General features: G+C 42.0%; 1 protein-coding gene across 3 annotated transcripts in view; it reads right to left on the bottom strand.

Moving 5' to 3' along the window:
• Positions 1-18,173, bottom strand: part of CLVS2 (clavesin 2) — an 87,583-nt gene that overhangs the window by 35,814 nt on the left and 33,596 nt on the right. For all 3 annotated transcript variants that reach the window (XM_038397535.2, XM_038397534.2, XM_038397538.2), the window contains one exon: positions 11,211-11,385. In XM_038397535.2, the coding sequence (XP_038253463.1) occupies positions 11,211-11,385 (175 nt within the window). The remainder of the gene's footprint in view (positions 1-11,210; positions 11,386-18,173) is intronic.

Here is an 18,173-nt window from a genome sequence, read left to right as displayed (position 1 = left end):
TCTTGCTTGATATTTGGAGATTGGATGCTATCTCATGCACCAGGCTGTGACTTCAAGTGCAGACATTTGATATATGTACCCACATGCTTGCAGACATGTAGATAGCACTCACTCTAGCTAACATTGCAAAGAAATCTCTTTTAGTTGGCAGCCTGTTTTCACATACTCCTTGCTTTCCAAAACATTAAACTTTGGGACTGAAACATGCAAGGTGGGAAATATGCGCAAAGCCTCATTGGACTTTATTTAAGTTATGGGAGATATGAGAAAAATTTTTAAAAGGTACTTTTTCTACCCTGCATAGCAACAATATTCATACTAAGTCACAGCTGTTTGTTAATTTAAATATTTGGATCTATGCAGGAAGTGAGGGGAAACTGGTTTCCAGACATTCTGGTGGTGTATTACGTCACAAGTCAAAGTGTGAACATTTTTAACAAGAGACCATATTTCCCACAACAATAAGGACTCTACAGTTTATATTACTGCAAATGCAAGGCTTGCAGTTCTCTTTTAAAGATTATGGTCCAGTTCCTCAACTGCTGTAAGTCACCACGGATCCATTGATGGATCTCCGTTTCCAGATGAGATAAGGAAGTTTTAGTACCGTTATACAAAGCACTGGTGAGACCTCACCTGGAATACTGTGTGCTGCTCTGGTCTCCCACATTTAAGAAGAATGAATTCAAACTGGAACAGGTACAGAGAAGGGCTACTAGGATGATCTGAGGAATGGAAAACTTGTCTTATGAAAGGAGGCTCAAGGAGCTTGGCTTGTTTAGCCTAACTAAAAGAAGGTTGAGGGGAGATATGATTGCTCTCTATAAATATATCAGAGGGATAAATACCGGAGAGGGAGAGGAATTATTTAAGCTCAGTACCAATGTGGACACAAGAACAAACAGATATGAACTGGTCATTGGGAAGTTTAGACTTGAAATTAGATGAAGGTTTCTAACCATCAGAGGAGTGAAGTTTTGGAATAGCCTTCCAAGGAAAGCAGTGGGGGCAAAAGACCTATCTGGCTTTAAGATTAAACTCAATAAGTTTATGGAGGAGATGGGATAACATGATTTTGGTAATTAATTGATCTTTAAATATTCACGGTAAATAGGCCCAATGGCCCGTGACGGGATGTTAGATGGGGTGGGATATGAGTTACTACAGAAACTCTTTCCTGGGTATCTGGTTGGTGAATCTTGCCCATATGCTCAGGGTTTAGCTGATCACCATATTTGGGGTCGGAAAGGAATTTTCCTCCAGGGCAGATTGGAAGACGCCCTGGAGGTTTTTCGCCTTCCTCTGTAGCATGGGGCCTGGGTCACTTGCTGGAGGATTCTCTGTTCCTTGAAGTCTTTAAACCATGATTTGAGGACTTCAATAGCTCAGACATAGGGGAGAGGTTTTTCGCAGGAGTGGGTGGGTGAGATTCTGTGGCCTGCGTTGTGCAGGAGGTCAGACTAGATGATCATAATGGTCCCTTCTGACCTTAGTATCCATGAATCTATGACTGGGGTGACTGCTGCCGGACTACCGTGTTCTGGTGCCCACAATTCAAGAAGGATGATAAATTGGAGATGGTTCAGAGAGCCAGGAGAAAACGTAAAGGATTAGAAAACTTGCCTTATAGTGATAAGCTAAATAGATTGAGCTCATTGAGTCTAACAAAAAGAAGGTTAAAGGGTGACATGATTACAGTCTAAGTATCTACATGGGGAAAATATTTAATAATAGGCTCTTCAATCTGGCAGAGAAAGTTATCACATGATTCAATGTCCAGAAGTTGCAGCTAGACAAATTCAGATAGGAAACAAGATATACATTTTTTGTCAGTGAGGTTAATTAACCACTGGAACAATTTACCAAGAGTCATGGTGGATTCTCCATCACTGACAATTTTAAATTCAAGATTGGATTTTTTCTCAAAGCTCTGCTCTGGGATTTATTTTGGGGAAGTTCTATGGCCTGTAATCTGATGTCCTGTAGAACACATGATCATAACAGTTCCTTTAGCCTTGGAATCCAGGACTTCAATGAGGCTACACCAATTACAGCAGCTGAGTATTGAATCCTCTATAGTCTTCCAAAGATACAACCTTGACAGATTGGAAACTATCTCTAGAGAAACAATAAAACCTTGTGCTTGTATAATGCTTTGCATCAGAGGATCCCAAGTGCACTTAGCAAAATTTAGTTAAATGCCATTGCAGTATTTACTGTATGGTAGTAGCTCATAGCCAAATTTAAATTGGCTTAGACAGGATCACTCATGTGAACTGACTACTTGCTAAGAGATTGTAAACAAGGAGTGAAAACGAATAGTGATTTTGGAGGAAAAAAATACTACAGGATTACATATGCAAAGACAGCGTGTCACAGAAAAGGGTAATAAAAGTCCACCTCTGATATGGTCACTACTGCATGCTAGGCATCACAGTACCAGAAAGATTAACAAACTTGACTGAGTTTCAGAGAAGAGCCCCAGAAAGTGATCAGGCAGCTGTACTTATGAGAAAAGATTTAAAGAGCTAACAATGTAGCTTGCAGATACTAGGGGGTGGGGGGTAGGGAGGTTTCATAACAGTCTAGAAATATCTGAAAGATGTTAAACTCCACAGATGTTAAAGAACCATTTAGTGTGGTTCTCAGATGCACGGATAATGTCAAAAGAGACTGTAGCAATCTATTCTAATCTCTTGCATAACACAGACCACAGAAATTCACCCAGCAAATCCTGCATTGAGCCCAATCACTTTTGGTGCAATACTCAGAGGTATAAGTTGAAGTAATGGGATGAAGTTATGGAAGAGAAAAAAATAAGATGAATATCAGGAAAAAATATGAACAATAAGATGAATTAAGTCATGGAATGGTCTCAAGGGACATGGAAGACACATTGCTCAGGGTGAGAGCTAGTCAGGAATTTTCAGATGAAAATATTTTTTCATTGGAAAAAGTCAATATATCAGAACCAGAGTATTTAATGGGAAAGTGCCAGTTTTAACAAAACTGGTGTTCGGTAGGTTTCTCAGGTCCAGGGTGGAATTTCTGGCCAGGGAGAAAGCAAGCCCCCAGAATTGCCAATAGCTCAATGGTTAGGGAATTCACCTTAGACAAGGAAGGCCCAGGTTAAAGTCCCTGAATCAGAAAGAGCGGGAGCTTGATTCTGGGTTCTCCCACATCCCAGGTGAGTACCCAAAACACTAGTCTATTAGCTATTCTGGAGACACTTTCCCATTTTTCCCCCCAGCTCTACTTTGGCTTCTACTTCTAAAATCAAGATACTAGAAACTATAATGCAGGAGATAATTCTGTATTGGCAGGAAGGTTCACTGGATGATCTAGAACATAGTTTTGATCTCTGAGAGACAGCAATACCCTAATCCAGACAGCACTTAATATGTTTAAATGCTTTGCCAAAAGTGGATGGACAGAAGCTCATGCTAAAGTGCTTTGTTGAATTGGCAGAGGTTACCTGGGAATTCAGTGGCACAGTCAGGAATATATTCCCTGCTCTTGTTTCCCAGCTCTGAGCCTGAACCATAAGGACTTCTTCTTCCAATACCAGCAGCACTCCATCCACCTCAATGAGATGTGAACTTGATGGCCTAATCAGCGCCATTTGTTTACTAACATTATTCAGCCTAGGCAATCTCCATTTTAATTTGTTCAATCAGAGAAGTGAAACGTGATTAGAGCTTAACATTGGCTAACGTAGAGGTAGTTTTTAAGAGCAAGAAGTATGAAACGTTTCCAATATTCGTATTGTTTGAAAAATTGACATTGTTCTCTGTCAGTACAGCTGATGAAGAGCAGTGGCAACAGAATACTTTCATTGACTTCCAACAAGCCAAGACTACTTTTCATAAATAAAAAGGAAACTCCAGGTAAAATGCTTCCTCTTGAATTCCTCTCACCCCACCTCCCAAGTGCCACCAGAGCCTAAGGGGAAGTGTGCTTAGGTATGTTTTCTGGATGGTGCAGTGAAGGAACTGGCTGTAGATAAGTTGTGACAAGTTACTTAGGAAACTTGGCTCCAAGTTGGTATTGCAGACTTAGCTTATTGCCTCTCATACAAATTGGTTCAAGTGTCTGCACTTCATTAGGCCAGCTGTGACAATCATAGAATCATAGAATCATAGAATATCAGGGTTGGAAGGGACCCCAGAAGGTCATCTAGTCCAACCCCCTGCTCAAAGCAGGACCAAGTCCCAGTTAAATCATCCTAGCCAGGGCTTTGTCAAGCCTGACCTTAAAAACCTCTAAGGAAGGAGATTCTACCACCTCCCTAGGTAACGCATTCCAGTGTTTCACCACCCTCTTAGTGAAAAAGTTTTTCCTAATATCCAATCTAAACCTCCCCCATTGCAACTTGAGACCATTACTCCTCGTTCTGTCATCTGCTACCATTGAGAACAGTCTAGAGCCATCCTCTTTGAAACCCCCTTTCAGGTAGTTGAAAGCAGCTATCAAATCCCCCCTCATTCTTCTCTTCTGCAGACTAAACAATCCCAGCTCCCTCAGCCTCTCCTCATAAGTCATGTGCTCTAGACCCCTAATCATTTTTGTTGCCCTTCGCTGTACTCTTTCCAATTTATCCACATCCTTCTTGTAGTGTGGGGCCCAAAACTGGACACAGTACTCCAGATGAGGCCTCACCAGTGTCGAATAGAGGGGAACGATCACGTCCCTCGATCTGCTCGCTATGCCCCTACTTATACATCCCAAAATGCCATTGGCCTTCTTGGCAACAAGGGCACACTGCTGACTCATATCCAGCTTCTCGTCCACTGTCACCCCTAGGTCCTTTTCCGCAGAACTGCTGCCGAGCCATTCGGTCCCTAGTCTGTAGCGGTGCATTGGATTCTTCCATCCTAAGTGCAGGACCCTGCACTTATCCTTATTGAACCTCATTAATTTCTTTTGGCCCAATCTTCCAATTTGTCTAGGTCCTTCTGTATCCTATCCCTCCCCTCCAGCGTATCTACCACTCCTCCCAGTTTAGTATCATCCGCAAATTTGCTGAGAGTGCAATCCACACCATCCTCCAGATCATTTATGAAGATATTGAACAAAACGGGCCCCAGGACCGACCCCTGGGGCACTCCACTTGACACCGGCTGCCAACTAGACATGGAGCCATTGATCACTACCCGTTGAGCCCGACAATCTAGCCAGCTTTCTACCCACCTTATAGTGCATTCATCCAGCCCATACTTCCTTAACTTGCTGACAAGAATGCTGTGGGAGACCGTGTCAAAAGCTTTGCTAAAGTCAAGAAACAATACATCCACTGCTTTCCCTTCATCCACAGAACCAGTAATCTCATCATAAAAGGCGATTAGATTAGTCAGGCATGACCTTCCCTTGGTGAATCCATGCTGACTGTTCCTGATCACTTTCCTCTCCTCTAAGTGCTTCAGGATTGATTCTTTGAGGACCTGCTCCATGATTTTTCCAGGGACTGAGGTGAGGCTGACCGGCCTGTAGTTCCCAGGATCCTCCTTCTTCCCTTTTTTAAAGATGGGCACTACATTAGCCTTTTTCCAGTCATCCGGGACTTCCCCCGTTCGCCACGAGTTTTCAAAGATAATGGCCAAGGGCTCTGCAATCACAGCCGCCAATTCCCTCAGCACTCTCGGATGCAATTCGTCCGGCCCCATGGACTTGTGCACGTCCAGCTTTTCTAAATAGTCCCTAACCACCTCTATCTCTACAGAGGGCTGGCCATCTCTTCCCCATTTTGTGATGCCCAGCACAGCAGTCTGGGAGCTGACCTTGTTAGTGAAAACAGAGGCAAAAAAAGCATTGAGTACATTAGCTTTTTCCACATCCTCTGTCACTAGCTTGTCTCCCTCATTCAGTAAGGGGCCCACACTTTCCTTGGCTTTCTTCTTGTTGCCAACATACCTGAAGAAACCCTTCTTGTTACTCTTGACATCTCTTGCTAGCTGCAGCTCCAGGTGCGATTTGGCCCTCCTGATATCTTTCCTACATGCCCGAGCAATATTTTTATACTCTTCCCTGGTCATATGTCCAACCTTCCACTTCTTGTAAGCTTCTTTTTTATGTTTAAGATCCACTAGGATTTCACCATTAAGCCAAGCTGGTCGCCTGCCATATTTACTATTCTTTCGACTCATCGGGATGGTTTGTCCCTGTAACCTCAACAGGGATTCCTTGAAATACAGCCAGCTCTCCTGGACTCCCTTCCCTTTCATGTTAGTCCCCCAGGGGATCCTGGCCATCTGTTCCCTGAGGGAGTCAAAGTCTGCTTTCCTGAAGTCCAGGGTCCGTATCCTGCTGCTTACCTTTCTTCCCTGCGTCAGGATCCTGAACTCAACCAACTCATGGTCACTGCCTCCCAGATTCCCATCCACTTTTGCTTCCCCCACTAATTCTACCCGGTTTGTGAGCAGCAGGTCAAGAAAAGCGCTCCCCCTAGTTGGCTCCCCTAGCACTTGCACCAGGAAATTGTCCCCTACGCTTTCCAAAAACTTCCTGGATTGTCTATGCACCGCTGTATTGCTCTCCCAGCAGATATCAGGAAAATTAAAGTCACCCATGAGAATCAGGGCATGCGATCTAGTAGCTTCCGTGAGTTGCCGGAAGAAAGCCTCATCAATGTTCACCTACCTTTGCCAAGTACTTTGAGAACTACAGATGGAAAAGTGTTATTAGTTACTACAGTTTTAGACATTGTAATTAAGGATCAGAAAGGTTCAATAGCTTGGCTGGGAGGCCCTGTGGGTTACACACTGACTGTGCAGCTAACTAGTGTGGGTTCTAGCCTTGGCTCTGATTCTTAATTTACTAAGCTATTTTATAGACACTTAGAATGAACGTAGGGTGGCACTGTGCATACCCACTTTTTGATACAGGTCCAAGGGGGTGGGGAGTAGCTACATAGTGAACATGCCTATCATGTACCAATATGCTTTGACTAAGATAAGGGTTGTTCCCGAGGAACCCTATCATAGCCAACAGCTCACTCCTTTATCAAATCGGACACATTCCATTCTATTCCCACCATTAAATGAGGCTTGAATAAAGACTGGGAGTGGATGCGTCATTACACAATGTAAAACTATTTCCCTATGTTTATTCCCCTCCCTCCCCAGTTCCTCACACGTTCTTATCAACTGCTGGAAATGGCCCATCTTGATCATCATTACAAAAGGGTTTTTTTCTCTCCTGCTAGTAATAGGTCACCTTAACTGATCACTCTCGTTACAGTGTGTATGGTAACACCCATTGTTTCATGTTCTCTGTGTACATAAAATCGTCCTACTGTATTTTCCACTGTATGCATCCAATGAAGTGGGCTTTAGCCCATGAAAGCTTATGCTCAAATAAATGTGTTAGTCTCTAAGGTGCCACAAGTACTCCTGTTCTACTTATGCTAAACTTGTATTATGCTAAACTGATCTTGTATTTAGCTGTGATACTTATTACCTTTCCCAGACCTGAAGAAGAGCTCTGTGTTGCTTGAAATCATCTCTCTCACCAACAGAAGTTGGTCTAACAAGAAATATTACCTCACCCACCTTATCTCCAAAAAGAATGGTGGCATTCTGAAAGCTTCTCAGAAATCTGGAGCATTAGTTATAGGCCAGAGGAATGAGTTGCTGGATAGAGGGTAGGTCACGTGGTGAAAAGTTGGTGACAAATGCAACTTACTACCTGGGTATCACCACCAAATGGGTGGCATAGAGGTTTCATTTGCTGTTAGAGACCTTGTACACTAAAGCTGGCCTATTTTTGTAACACAGACTTCCTAGCTTTCACTAGGTCACCTGTTCACAATTGTGCAAAGTACTCATTTTTTCTAACAGGGAAAAAAAAATCATGCAAATAGAAATATCTATAAATAAAAATGTCAACCAGGCCACATACTGTAAGAAAGGGAAACCCAGACTGCAAGTTTGTTACTGAGAAAGCATGGCTTCTCCTGACTGACTAAAAATATTGAATATCAACACATTCTAAGCTCATTGTGTACATAGGCGATAAGCAGCACCTTACATTCAGATCAGTAATTTTGTGGTCTCACAGGTCCATGGAAAATTATTAAAGCATACAACTGTGTCTATAACTGGTGTGACCACAACATAACAGTGCTGATAAGACAAGAGAGCAATGCAAACAGATAGAGCATAGAAGGCAATTAAATCAACACCATAACATACATATGCCAGGAGTCAGCAAGTGCTACATTATGAACGAAATTGTATTTCTTGGAGTCCACAGTATTAGATACCATGTAGCACCTTGGCCACCACCAGCTCTATTTCCCCTTCAGCAGGGCCCCTTTAAGAACTCACTCAGCTTCCAGTCACCTTCTCAGCCCAAAATCCCTTCACCAGGCTGGCAGCACACTGTCAAAAACAGAAGTCCCAAAACAAACAAAGTCGTTCATCAGTTCCAGCTCTACAGCCCCGTTTCCTGAGATTACTGTCAGGCTTCCAGACATCCCAGTTACTTCTCTCAACCATGCAACCCTCTTCCTGGTTCCAGCTGCCTTTTAAATTTGAATCACCTGATTCATCTCAGGTGGGGCTCAGCTTGTAACCAGGGCTGGCTTAGCCCCAGGCTCTCCAGCCCAAGGGCAAGCCACCCTGTTACAATCCAGTTAGACTTTGTGGCAACGTAAGGGTAGAAAGTGAAGAGGTGTTTAAGGAAGAAGCTATGTGGTGGATCTAAAGGTTCCAATCTTGTTGATGACCGATAAGGGTGTTCTTATAATGCTCTCTGATGGACTTTTGGGTTTTTTTCAGTTTGATTTTTTAAAACCTAGGAAATTTCACCCCCAAAATTGTTAGAACACATTATTAATGTTGCAAAGTCAAGCATTCAGAAGTTACAAAACATCATAATTCAGTTAAATGTTAAGTTGTCTGAAAAAATCAGGTCATAAGCATGTTATATTGGGAACGCAAAATTAATGGGAACTTTTGACTTTACAGATGGGAAACACAGGCAAAGGGCAATTAAAATGGGGATGATGCCTGCCTCTCACTCCCTCCTCACCAGAATCAATGACCTCCTGGACTACGACCAGGGAGACTGGCTGCATCCCCGGACACTCGCTCAGCACATGGGGCTCTCCATGCCTCCGACTCCCCAGCACATACTTCAGGAGGTGAGGGCTGCTTTACCACCCACTGCTCGGGTCTTCCTTGACTGGGTCCTGCGAGAGGACATGCCTAGCCCACCCTCCACCCCAGACCCTACGGACCTTTTCATCGGGCCCCTGCCCCGTCGACCTGCCAGGCCATCCCACCCCTTTACCATGATCCAGCTGCATGACTTGCAGCCAGTTCAGTTCTGTACCGCGTCAAGAAAATACCTGTACACACTCGACGTTCACACTCTTCACGTCCTCACCCTTGCATCCCGCCCCGACACAAAATGGAAGGACCTCTTGCCACCTCTGGAGGGCAAGGAACCCTGGTGGACCAGCCTATGCTCCACCCTGGTCCTGAGGCCCACTGGGGGCATCAGCTGGCGGATCCTTCATGGAGTTGTGAGCACCGGCATGTACTTGGCGTGGTTCACTCCCCTCCCAGACACCTGCCCCTTTTGCGGCATGAGGGAGATCCTGGCACACATGTACCTGGAGTGCGCCACTTTGCAGCCCCTATTCCGGCTCCTCTTGGCTATCTTGTTATGTTTTTGGTTGCACTTTTCCCCACACCTGTTCATCTATGCACTCCCCATCCATGGCCCCACAAAGTCGCAGGACCTCCTTGTCAACCTCCTCCTAGCCCCGGACAAAATGGCCAGCTACAAAACCAGGGAGAGAAGGTTGGCTGACAGGGTTTCCTGTGACTGTGGGGCCTATTTCTGTTCCTCATTCCGTTCACGCATCTGGGCAGAGTTCCTCTGGGCGGCGTCCGCGGGTTCTCTCTTGACACCTTCAAGAAGCAGTGGGCGCTGTCTGGGGTTCTCTGCTCCGTGTCCCTGTCAGGTTCCCTTCGTTTAGCCCTGTGACCTCACTCCCGTTCCTGTTATCTCGTTAGTTGTCTCCCGTAATTATTTCAAATGCTGATTGATATTGCAAAATAAAAATCACATACTAAATCCAAATTTTCCAAAAACAAGAGGAAAACCCCCACACAAATAAAACACACAAGGTGCCCTTAGTCTCTCATATACCTTGTGCCACAGTGTCACTTTATGTGATTTCTGTTCAAAGCATAACAATCCAACCTGCATCTTTGCTCTTTGTCCCAGCTTACACACAGACTGTTCATTTTAGCTCACTGTTTCACATATGGAGCTTGATTGTCCTCTCACTTGACTGGAATGCATCAGTGTAAGACCAGGGAGCTCCACCAGAGTAAGTGAGGGGAAAAATCAGGATCACAGTCTCTTAGCTCTAACCATTCACCTATGTGGTAGTAGACTGAACTCTGGTTAAGGCATTTCAAGAATTAGATAAAAACTTGACCCAGCACTACACAGTTCATGCAAAGCTAGCAATATCCAAGTGAGTAAAATGCAAATATAAGGTTGTTCTTTTGTTTTATACAAGTAATGAAAATATTTAAATAATTAAAATCAGAAAAAAAAAAACAAAGAAAAGGAATATATGGCCTTATAAAAGCAAAGCACACTGCCACAAGGGTGAATCATAGGTATTTTTCCATAATGATTCCTGCTTATGTTCAATGGAGCAAATATTTCACAGATTACAGTTTTTCATTTTAACAATCATTAAAGACCACAGAAAACAACTGGCAGTTGTATAGTATCCTTCAAAATGTCTCTGGGCCAAGTAGAATGCTCTAAAATGATCAGCATCTGTAGCAGCTGTAAATTACAGTAAATATATAGGGTCTCAATTCTCCAACGCGCCTAGCACTTTGGATCCTGATCCAAAAATACTTAAGCACCTGATTAGCTTTAAGCCAGGGCACAGTCCCAGTGAAGTCAGATGTGAAACCAGAGTGCCCTGCACCTTGCAGGACCAAGTACTAGGGCATGATTCTACTGCCATTGAAGTCAATGACAAAACTCCAGTTGTGGGAGCCAGGGAGGACCAATAGTTCATTAGCCCTGTCTAAAATGATGAGGCAACCCGATTATCTCAAAAGGCGAAAATGTCCCTATTTTAAACAAATGTGCCTCTTTTGTTTGTTTTTAATATGCAGGTTTTCAACCTGGAGCCAAGGAAACAGAGTAAGGAGTGAAAAAGGGAACCTTACCTGAAGGCCTTCTATGGCTAATCTCAGCATGCTTGGTGTGAGTTTGGAGGCCTGCTTGAAGGTGAAGTTGCTCCAGTCGATAATCAAAACAAATCCATTCACTTGAAGTTCAGGATCTTCAATCATGGCTTCTAAAGAAAGAAGTATGGCACGCAAAATATCCACCAGTGTGTACCTGTCGATAATAGATAGTGAACTGGGTTAGGCTAACCAGAAGGGATGGTTGGCATGCAAAAACATGAGTTAAAAAACTTCTAACCATTTCCTCTCATGTTATTTATCAAACGTAAACCAAAGGATGGATTTTGATTTTATATTTACCATGTAGGTAACCTCGGATAAAATTAGCTATCAAATATAAGCAGCAAAAATATAAACTGCCAAAGCAAATGTAAGTTTTCCCATAGAAAGTGACAACCTTCTAAGCTGTATAATTATTTTCCCATTTATCAAATGTATACACTGTAAGATCTGTGCAACTTCTATTGTTTTAAGATCATAGCTGCATGGAAGATAATTACAGTCCAACACTACAAATATGCACCCAATGTTCCCTGGCATAACTTTCCAAAGGTAGAGATTACAACTCCCCAGTCTTCAACTGCTAACAAAAGGGAATTTCAACACCTCTCTCTCTCTCATTATTGTTTACTCTCAGATCCATAAAGTACACTGTAGAATTTTCAAAGCACAACAAAAGAGAGTCTCTTCATGAAAACAAAAAAAGAAACACACCACTGCTTTGGAACATCTCTGGTTAAAAGCAATGTCAGGCTATTAAGATTTAATCAATCACCTTCTGAGTACTTTTTACCCCCTAGCAAGGAAGTTTCAATACTCAGTTTAGAATCTGATAATCATTTTCTTTTGCTACGGTCCACATTAAATTTTAGTACACAGATTGCATGACATGTGCACGCTGCATCTAGAAATAGAAATAGTATATAATGATGTATTTTACACACACATAAATATAAAGATTCCTATATAAATAAACATGCAATAGAAATTATAATTCCATGCTGGTCTCACTACCTAAATTTGGTCTCTCTGAGTCACAGCCTAGTATGGCCTACAAAAACTGTGGACTTTCCAGAATAGGCTGCTAGGGAGTTCTTCCTTATTCCAAGGAGGTTCTTCCCTTGTAATTATTCTGCCATCTGAACAATATTGGTAAAGGCCCCAGGTCTGCAAAGAGATCTGCTAGCAAACCAAAAAACAAACGGGAAAATGGTAAGCATGTTTCATGAAAAACTTTGAAAGAAATTAAACATTATTCATTTAATTCAATTTTCATGATTTTTTTATTTTGAAAAATTTTAATTTTCTAATCTTTTACGTTATTTTGTTGAGATAAATCCCACTCTCTATTATATGTTAAAACTTTCCCCCCTTTTTTCCACGCTGGTAAAAAGCGGGCATGGTAAGAGAAATTTGGGGGAAAAAACAATTTCTCTCTCTCACTTTATTACTTGCTCTTTCTTTACTTCCATTAGAAATTTTTAAAAGGGAAAAAGTGGAATTGCCTTTTAATTTCCAAATGAAAGATTGCAAAAAGGTGAAATTTTTCAATTTTTGCCAAAAAAAATATATGTATTTTTTTTGGATGAAAAGTTTCCATAAAATGAAATTTTCCATGGGAGGAAAAAAGTCAGTCTTTGAAACTCCATTTTTTGATGCAAAATGGTCAAAAACATTTTGACCAGCTGTTCATGGACTCTTACACCCCTCTGTGTCCTACTGGAGTCAGTGGGGCTCTGCATGATCATGGGATCTGCTGTAGTCAGCTACTTTTGCAGGGCTGAGACTTTCAGCATTCCACAGCCACCCATAACTGGCCACTTTTCAGAAGCTGAGCAATAGACTCCACCCAGCCAAACTGCCATATCATCTGGGTTGGAAGGGACCTTAGGAGGTCATCTAGTCCAACCCTCTGCTCAAAGCAGAAAATCCCCAATTTTTGCCCCAGATACCTAAATGGCCCCCTCAAGGATTGAACTCACAACCCTGGATTTAGCAGGTCAATGCTCAAACCGCTGAACTATCTGTCCCCCACACCCCGTTCAGTCAAAGAAGAAACATTTTAAAATAAAAATGGAATCTGAGTTGTCAGCTCTATCCCAAAGCTCAACTGGAGGGGAAAAAAAGTTCATCAGTTCAAAGACGTCTCTCCCATGTAAGGTGTGTGTACACTAGGAAACTTTGTGAGCATTCTTCAGCTCCAGTATAAACCACAGAGTAGACCAAGCACCAAGTTTTTACCACCATGTCATCAAATCCTGTGTGTCAGAAAGACAGATATAGATATATGTATATGTTAATCTGAGACATCACGCATCTTCCTATGTAGTCGTCTCCTAACCCACCACTGGAAAGGGGTGCAGGACACCCAATGAAAGTGGTCTTGAAAACACACAGTACAGTCTATATTGCACAGTTGGTAGCACAAGCACTATAAAACACTCCCACTTTTTTTCTACTTCAGAAGCAGCTGCAGCTCTCTTGTTTGGGAGCATGAGAGCTCCACTTTGATGACTGTCCTGCATTCCTTTCCAGTGGTGGGGAATGGAAGAGGCACAGACATACGCTTCCACAGGCACACTAACTTGTATTAGGGATGATCAGAAAAGTTAAAAATTTTGATGAAAAAGAGAAAATAGTCCATGAAAATGTTCACCAAAAACATTATCTGACTAGCTGTAGTACATAAGGTATTTAAAGATGGCTAAGGCATCTCTCTTCCATTGGGACCATGCATTGGGATTATGCCATCCTTAAAATGGTAGGCACCCTTTTGGTTTACGTAATCCCACGTGAATGTGGGCAGCTCATTTACATTAAATGCCAAGATGCTGCCCGAAGTCCCCAGTGGGCTGAGCTGGGTTTGCGGAGATTTGTTTTCATTCAGGGGGACAGATAACATTTCTTCTGAACACACAAGTCCGTTACAAAGCAAGTCTGTCGGGGATCCAGAATGCCACATATATATTGTTTGCTAGATCAGACCCCTAAACTATCATAACACAGAGAGTGAAATCCTGACCCTGCTGAAGTCAATGACAAAATTTCCATTGACTTTAATGGAGTCAGGATTTCACCCATAGTGTTGAAGGAGCTGTGATTCTACAGGGCTAGATTCTGATACCCTTACTCACATTCTATCGTACCTTATTCCACAAAAAGTCCCATTAAGGTGGTACTCAATGCGAGTATGAGTCTCACAATTTAGCCTATAAAACTTATAATTTCATGGTTCTGAGCTGAAAAAGGCAAGGATTTCTCCCTCCAATGAAGAGGACAAAAAGAACAATGATTCAACTACCAGAAAATGCTTTCACTTGTTATCAGGAGGAGACACCCAATTTATCCATGAAATAAAATAAATCAAGTTAGAACCATTCAGGAACCTGTCCATGTTAAAAAAAAAAAAAAACAAAAACACCTTGATAGGAAATTAGCTGAAAATAAAAGATAAGCTATCTATACTGGGCTTTCTTTCTTGATTTTGCTATATTACTTAAGTCAGATACATTGCTGAAAACAACAAAAGAAAGAAAAATCCACTATGGACAGTGCTTAATTTTTGCCGGGGCTGAACCCTGGCACCTGTGAGCTTGGCAGTTCGTAGCCCCAGCACCCCCTGGGATATCAGCCAGCAGCTGCCACTCTCTGGCCACCCAGCTCTGAAGGCAGCACCACTGCCAGCAGCAGTGCAGAAGTAAGGGTGGCAATTCACCATATCATGCCATAGTTCTGTGCTGCTGCTGGCAGTGGTGCTGCCTTCAGAGCTGGGTGGCCCTTGAGCCCTGGCACCTCCTTCATTACAAATTAAGCACCGATTATAGGCCATTTAACACAGCTTTTACTTTGAGCAAATGCTGAGGCTACCCAGAAATCTAAATCCAACATGACAGAGAAAATCTTAGGTGTTGCAAATTGCAAGTTGTGTATTAAAGTCAAAGCAGAAAAGCTCTATAAAATGAAATTTGAATAAAGGAGCTATATTACAGTTGTTACATAGCACAGAGTTATTTGCATAAAGCTTCATCTCTAGTCCACTCTACACAATACATGGGACCTATGTAAACTGAAGTCCCTTCACAGGCTTGTGACGGACTTGTCCTGCTATATGATGAACCATAACACATGTTCCATTCTCATCTGGACTTGAAGTGTGCGTGACTATGGTTGGTAGAAAATTACCCGCCACTGAGACATGCAATTTTTAAAAAAAAACTGGATACCTATAATCATACAGCTACATACCCAGTCGCCAACAACAAACTAATTCAAGTCCCATGCAACAACAATCAATCTTTGCATATTTCCTAAAATTTTCCAGAGACTTATTAGGAAACGTAACGGAAGGTAGAGCTGGATAGCTATTTTGTAGTTGTTAGTCAAATCATTGCATGAATAATTACCCACTCCTCCATCCAGTTTTCGACCACCTCAATAGCTGGTCAAATACTTCTCGTTCCATACATTCTTCAATTCATAATGGCAATGTTTGTGGACTAATTTACCTGGGCAGCTCTAGAAGATGTATTATGGAATAACCATTAGTAGCTCCATAGTTAAGATTGCAACACTGTTTCCATTTAAAAAAGAATTTTGAATCCTCTCTAAATCTGAACAGCTTGAAAACCATTAGTCCAGTTCAGGGGCTGGGGTAGAGTTTGTGGTGTGCCTCAGAGGCCATTTGATCAAGCAGTTCCTGAGACAGAGCCCTCCAAAATGATCTGTTTAAGTATTGCTAACCTAAAATGTGTTTCTCTCATGGGATTACATTTCTTTTGACCTTCTTTCTCTCTAATTTCATTTAGCCTCTTTTTATCCTCTCTCCTTATTCCAATCTTTCTTCAGTCTCCTCTTTTCATTGCAGATTGATAAATACACACACATGTTCATTCCTTACAGCCCCACCCCTTTCCTGTTTTATGTTTTCCCTTTATTAATTGTTGTCTCTTTCCTGACTACCACTTTTCTTTCTCCCTTTCCTCCCTATTGCTTGCCTACTCTCTCCTTTTCTTGTCATCGCCCCAATCAATGCTTCCTCCTCCCCAGATCCTATGAAAAAACCCTTAACTTTGATGCCCCACTGGTCAAGCATTATTCAAAAACAGGTGCACTAATCTAAATGTATTAAGCTCTATTTATATAAAAATTTGACATCAAAAGTATTATATAAAGAGATGCAAAAAGAAAACTATGGGATTTTTGAGACTTGGTTTATATTTTAGTGTTCTGCAGACCCCCAATTTTACAATTTTTATATACAATTTCTTTGATTTCCTTGGATTTATAAAAGCCTCAGTAGGTGCCCATCCTACCCCCTGGGTTGTACTGCTGAGATCCATGTGCAGTGTTCAGATAACTTTCCGTTTAACTAGAGAAATGTCACAAAGCAAAAATGAAAAGTAGCATTAACTGCAAGCACTACCACAAAATATAACCGGAATGAGATGAGATCTGTTGCAGTTACTAGTTTTTAACTACTGCCATTGTATAGCGTGAAAGAAAGAAGCCATCATTTTATTCTATCGATCTGTACTGTTACAGCCATTGGCCAGCTCAGTGTGTGTGATAAGTAGCATGTGCCCATACTTCACAGCAAGACCCAAAGACTCCAACAGATTAAGTCATTTTGACCTCCAGGCCTTTCAGCTTTTAGGGTGTTTGTTTATTGAGGGGACACTGAGTGCTTTATTTTCCTCTGACCCCAGTTTTCCAATTATTTCTACAGTGGTTTCAGGTGAGCAATGTGCATTGTGTCCGATTTGCTATAATGTATGGCTTTACAATAACCTAGAGCTAACCTGAACCCCCCTGCTGGAGAAATAAATCCTGTTTTATTAACGTCTGACTTCAGTCACACTTTTTTATATAGCCTCTCACATGACATACAGTAGCTAGTAGTGTGTAACTAATTCTTTTAAATAATCTAGAATTCACTATTAACCGTATTTAATGCCTCCTATTTATATAACCATGATTTATACAACTGTTTATACAATACTTTTAGCCTAGAAAAATGTATCAATAACAAAGCTGGAAACAGGTGATCATGTACTGAATGAATACTGTGGGCTAGGTTCACAAAAAGCATCAAACGTCCAATTTTTAGGCACCTAGGAAATCACTGGGATACACAAGGCCTGAGTTAGGTGCCCAGGCTTTCTGTGCAATGAATGGAGAGAGACAGGTACCTAAGAATACGATTCAAAAAACAAGCATGCTAGGCAGCTCTTTGCCTAAGCCAACCAATGGGAGATGCTGAGGAGAGGGGTGTGTCCTAAGCTCCACTCCCTCACAGAATTCAGCACCTACATATAGGCTGGAAGGAAGCAGCTCTCTTGGCATGGGATTCTCAGATGTGAACCCTTGCTTAGAATTAGGTGCATATGGCATTTTTTGCAAGAAGCTGGGGTGGGGTGGGGTGGAGAGAAGGAGGAAGAAGAGCAAGCATCCTGTGCCCTGGCTTCATCCTCATACAACAACCGAAGCTAGAGAGAGGACAGCTAAACACTGGTGGCAGAAGTCTTATGTCAAATCAAATCACCTATGTCAGATGTTTTTAACATCTTATGCCAGAGTTATGTAGGAAACAAAGTAGAGTTTCTTTGCCTTTACCATAGCATCTGTCAAATCTTGCATCAGCTAATTCCCATTTGTTTTGAATAGTAGACAGTCTGGTTCCTCTGAGATGTCATATTAGCTCTATGGCTGACACGAGTCCCTACCATTATGAGGAAATTTTGTGTAGATTCAGTCTGCTTCCATGGATGCAAAATGGTATCTGGGTCTCCACTTGAGTTTAGGTCAGTGTAGCTTCCTGAGGTACTAGATGTGTTGGGAATATAATCATACCACTACCTTTTAGAATCATGTCCACCCTGGCTGGTGAAGGCTTCTATTAAAGAAGCTATTGTACAGTCATTGCTCAAAAAAAAAAAATCACTT

The sequence above is a fragment of the Dermochelys coriacea genome, chromosome 3 (genome assembly GCF_009764565.3).
Source record: "Dermochelys coriacea isolate rDerCor1 chromosome 3, rDerCor1.pri.v4, whole genome shotgun sequence".
In the NCBI taxonomy this organism is placed as follows: Eukaryota; Metazoa; Chordata; order Testudines; family Dermochelyidae; genus Dermochelys; species Dermochelys coriacea.
The sequence above is the reverse complement of the archived record's forward strand: the minus strand, read 5'-3'. Positions and strand labels throughout refer to the sequence as shown.